Genomic DNA, 4008 nt, shown 5'->3' with positions numbered 1-4008 from the left:
ATGACCCTGCCTGTCATTGCAACTACGTATCTGGATAAAACCAACCAATGGGAAGCTGTGGGCTTTCAGAAACGGGCTGAGGCCCTTCAGCACATAAAAACTGGTAAGATGAAAGTTCTGAGTTCAAAAGCTTCAGTTGTTTTCAAAGGGAAGTCAAGGTCATTCTCTAACCAATCATCTATTTCTCTATACAGGTTACAGGAACGAGCTAGCATACCTAAAAGGTGATGGCTCTTTTGCTATATGGGCTAAAGATAGAAGCAGCACCTGGTGAGGTCATCTACATTATCTATCCATCCATCCATCCTTTCATCCTTTAATCCTTTCTCTTACCTGTAGCTGTTGACAGACACCTTCAGCCACTGATTAAAACTGAGCCAAGAAAACAAATTAGAGTTGGGTTAGAATCATTTTTTGGTTTAAGTGCTGTAACAAAAATGTCTTGGCCTTGAAAAATGTCAAAAATAGCTGCACATTTTTTGTAATGTGGGGTTTTTAATTGAGTTTTTTTGGCTTCATGCTTTTAACATTTGTTTGTATGTATCCTGACGCGTTTACATTTGTCTTCTCTCAAGCCAAATGATGTTGACCATTACCCACTTCCTGCTTTTCGATTAGAATTTCTTAAATTTTGACGAGATGTGTGTTGTTTGTGGACTGCACAGACCGCTCAAAACATGGAGTCATTGTTCTGGCATGTGCTGGGTTCAGGTTTCAAATACAATGCCTCAGATGTTCACCATCAGCACAATAGAACTTTTTGCTATTGTAAAAAGCATAGAGTAGTCTGATCTTACTGCAAATCAAAACAATTTCAAAATCCTGCACATTCTAAATGGTAAAAGCCTAATTCTTTCAGTAGTCCTTGTTTATTGCAGGGGAAACATTCTATAAACAATTTACGACATGAAAGATAATAAATGTTTATTTATTATCTGTAAAATTCCTCACTACACTGCACTTTTCTTAAACAGACAGGAATGTTTTCACACTTTATTTCTTGTTTAAATTTTATAAGTTCAAGCTTCCATAGAAAAACAAGTCTAGACTGAAAACAAATACATAATCACAATGAAGATTTATGTAACTAAGAGGCTTAGTGGGAGGTGTCAAAGCGGTTAAAATCTCGTGAATCTAACTCTAAGCTTTTTCTTTCAAGCTCTGTTCAACATGCATTCAATGGTCACGCTTTTTGTTCATAGAGCCCAAAAACTGTTATAAAAAATGTGCGTAGCTATGTGTTTGTTAGAGTTTTGAATGCAGAAGGCTGAAACTCGCATCATCACTCATTTGCATAGACTTATCATTGAAACTGGCCGCTTAAACGTGCATTTCCAAAAGCAGTGTGAATGTAACTTCACAGCAATGTCTACCTCAACCACCTAGACCAATGTGGGGTTCAGTGTCTTGCTCAATGACACTTCAACAAATGGGCAGACAAGGCGAGATCAGAGCCTACAATTCCTCCAGTCAGAAGTCACCCAATCTACCTCTGCACCACCGCCACCTTGTCCAACTACTATTGTTTTTTTAATCTCCAATTACTGCAAAGTTGGCTTTTTAAATTGTTCCTTCTAACAATCCCCAGGGATTTGGTAATACATTCTTGGGTTAAGGTAGTTAGGTTTTGCGATGCCCTCAGCCTAGATGTTATTTGCGAAACTGAACAACTGCACTGTCTTTTTTGGTCTACAAGGTTAACAGCTTATGTTGTCAAAGTGTTTTCCATGGCCAACAACCTGGTGGGAATAAAAAAGGAACATATTTGTGATGCTGTGAAGTTCCTGATCCTCAAAGCTCAGCAGCCCGATGGCATGTTCACAGAAGTTGGAAGAATGTACCATGGAGAGATGATTGTAAGTGAACCTACTGATCTTTTTCAAGTGTTTCATGTCCAAGCTTTCAACTTAGCCTAAGTTAAGACTCTACTCATATTTGTGTTCCCTCCAGGGTGATGTTCGCGGCTCTGACTCTGATGCCTCCATGACAGCATTCTGCCTCATTGCCATGCAGGAGTCACGCACACTCTGCGAAGCCACTGTCAATGTGAGTTTATGATATAAAATCTAAATTTATAGTTTGTTCCAAATTATTATTGAATCTATATTTTTTATGATTTTTCTAAATACTTAATGTAAATGACAGCATCATTTTCAAGTCACCATCTAATAAAGTTTATACTACGTGTTAGTGAATAAATAACAGTATTTTTAAAGAATAAAAACCACAACATACACTGTTTCACATTATTTCACACAACATTTTATTGATTCTAAAAAACTGAAAATGTTAATTTGTCACATTTTCTGCAGTAGGAGGTCATATTACTGAAATCAAAAGATATTCAAATTATGTAACCGTGAACTGTGCCCAAGAAACGGTGGTATCATGAAGGGCATCTGACATAAAATCCTTGCCAACCAAATCAATCAGACCTATGATATTTATACCGGGTCTGTCGAGTCCCATGTTTAAAAAAATGACACCCATTGGTGCTGGTGGAAATTGGACAATTTTTGGTCGAAGAAGGAGAGGAGGAAGGTGTGTTGGTAGAAAGAGAGAAAAGAGGGAACACTTGACAGTTGGACTGAGAAAAGGGACTTTGACTGTTGGCAAAGGAAAAGGTAAGATAAGATAATCCTTCCAATTTTGCAGCATTACCAATAGGAATAGAGCAGTACACTATGTACAGGTAAAACAAACAAACAACAAAAAAAAGAGATTAAACGTGTCACATATTTACAAAAACTTAGAATGCAAGAAAAGATGAAAAAAGAAATTGCAATAGTGGTTATAATACTGTAATTAAAAATTGCACAACATATTTTAAAATGACAGAGTAAAGAGCAAAGTGACTGAAGTTAACAAATTTCCAGTTGGATCACTGGGAGCAACTTTGGTTGTAGATTCTCACAGCGGCAGGCAGGAGATTACTAGTAGTGTTTCATGAATGATAACATGATACCAAAATAGCAGTCCTCCCAAATCCTGCCACCACTCATTTGAACATAAACTTTTAATTATTGAAACTTTACTCTTTCTAATCGTTTTTTTCTCCCATTTCTATTCAGGGCCTACCAGGCAGCATTAACAATGCAGCTGCTTACCTGGAGAAACGACTGCCCAGCCTTACAAATCCTTACGCTGTTGCCATGACATCATATGCTCTGGCTAATGAGGGAAAACTAAACCGCGACATTCTCTACAAGTTTGCTTCTCCAGGTGCTGACACAAAAATTAACCCAACAAATATCACTCAGTAATGCTGTTTTTTTCTAGAATTTAAAACTTAGGTCAAATTTTTCTTTTTAAGTTGGACATTTGCCTCCTGTTTGAGATGTGTCATGATGATGGTTGTTCTCTTGTCTCCAAGATTTGTCCCACTGGCCTGTTCCTGGAAATCACCTTTTTACCCTTGAAGCCACAGCTTATGCTCTACTGGCTTTGGTCAAGACCAAGGTGAGCTCATCCATCGGGATGCAATGAAAGACCCACTCCAATGAAAATAATATTTTATGTTTCTTAATTCAAATTGCATTGAATCAGAAAATCAGATACAAGATAAAGCTCAAACTATTGTCGCACTAACTGAAATGGGCGTGGCAAATTTGTCTTCTCCACTCTGCTCCCATGCGAGCACTTTTACCCGCTTTGTGCTAAAAATGATGAGCCTTCAACGCTCATGTGCTCATTCGAGCTGGCCTCTGTCAGAAATTGTATGGCTGGAATAATCCAATATTGCACTTCATTATTTTTGCACCGCTAATGTTAGCTTAAGGTTGTAAGAGCTATTCCAAATCAAAACATCTTACTAGGTGAAATTTCATTTGTATACAGGACCCCTTATTTTGTAGCAGCATAACATTTTTTGAACTTGTCCTGTCCAAGAGCTGAACAAACAGATAAGAGCTGAAGGCCTCTTGTGTTGGACCTATTTCACTGACATATAGTCATATCTTCTGACACACAAGGAGTATATTTTTTATAAACTCCTATTGTAATTCAGGC

The 4008-nt window shown here is 37.7% G+C and overlaps 1 protein-coding gene across 1 annotated transcript; it reads left to right on the top strand.

Moving 5' to 3' along the window:
- On the top strand, positions 1-3648 carry LOC112141182 (complement C3-like). The gene is made up of 6 exons (XM_024264267.2): positions 1-103; positions 195-270; positions 1697-1856; positions 1951-2046; positions 3072-3222; positions 3374-3648. Exons 1-6 carry the CDS (start codon positions 1-3, stop codon positions 3484-3486), a joined length of 699 nt encoding a protein of 232 aa, XP_024120035.1. The 3' UTR covers positions 3487-3648.
- The last annotated feature ends 360 nt before the right edge of the window (positions 3649-4008 follow it).

Source organism: Oryzias melastigma, unplaced genomic scaffold, assembly GCF_002922805.2.
Source record: "Oryzias melastigma strain HK-1 unplaced genomic scaffold, ASM292280v2 sc01980, whole genome shotgun sequence".
Lineage (NCBI taxonomy): Eukaryota > Metazoa > Chordata > Actinopteri > Beloniformes > Adrianichthyidae > Oryzias > Oryzias melastigma.
Note: the sequence above shows the minus strand (reverse complement) of the source record. Positions and strands in the feature narration are given on the sequence as shown.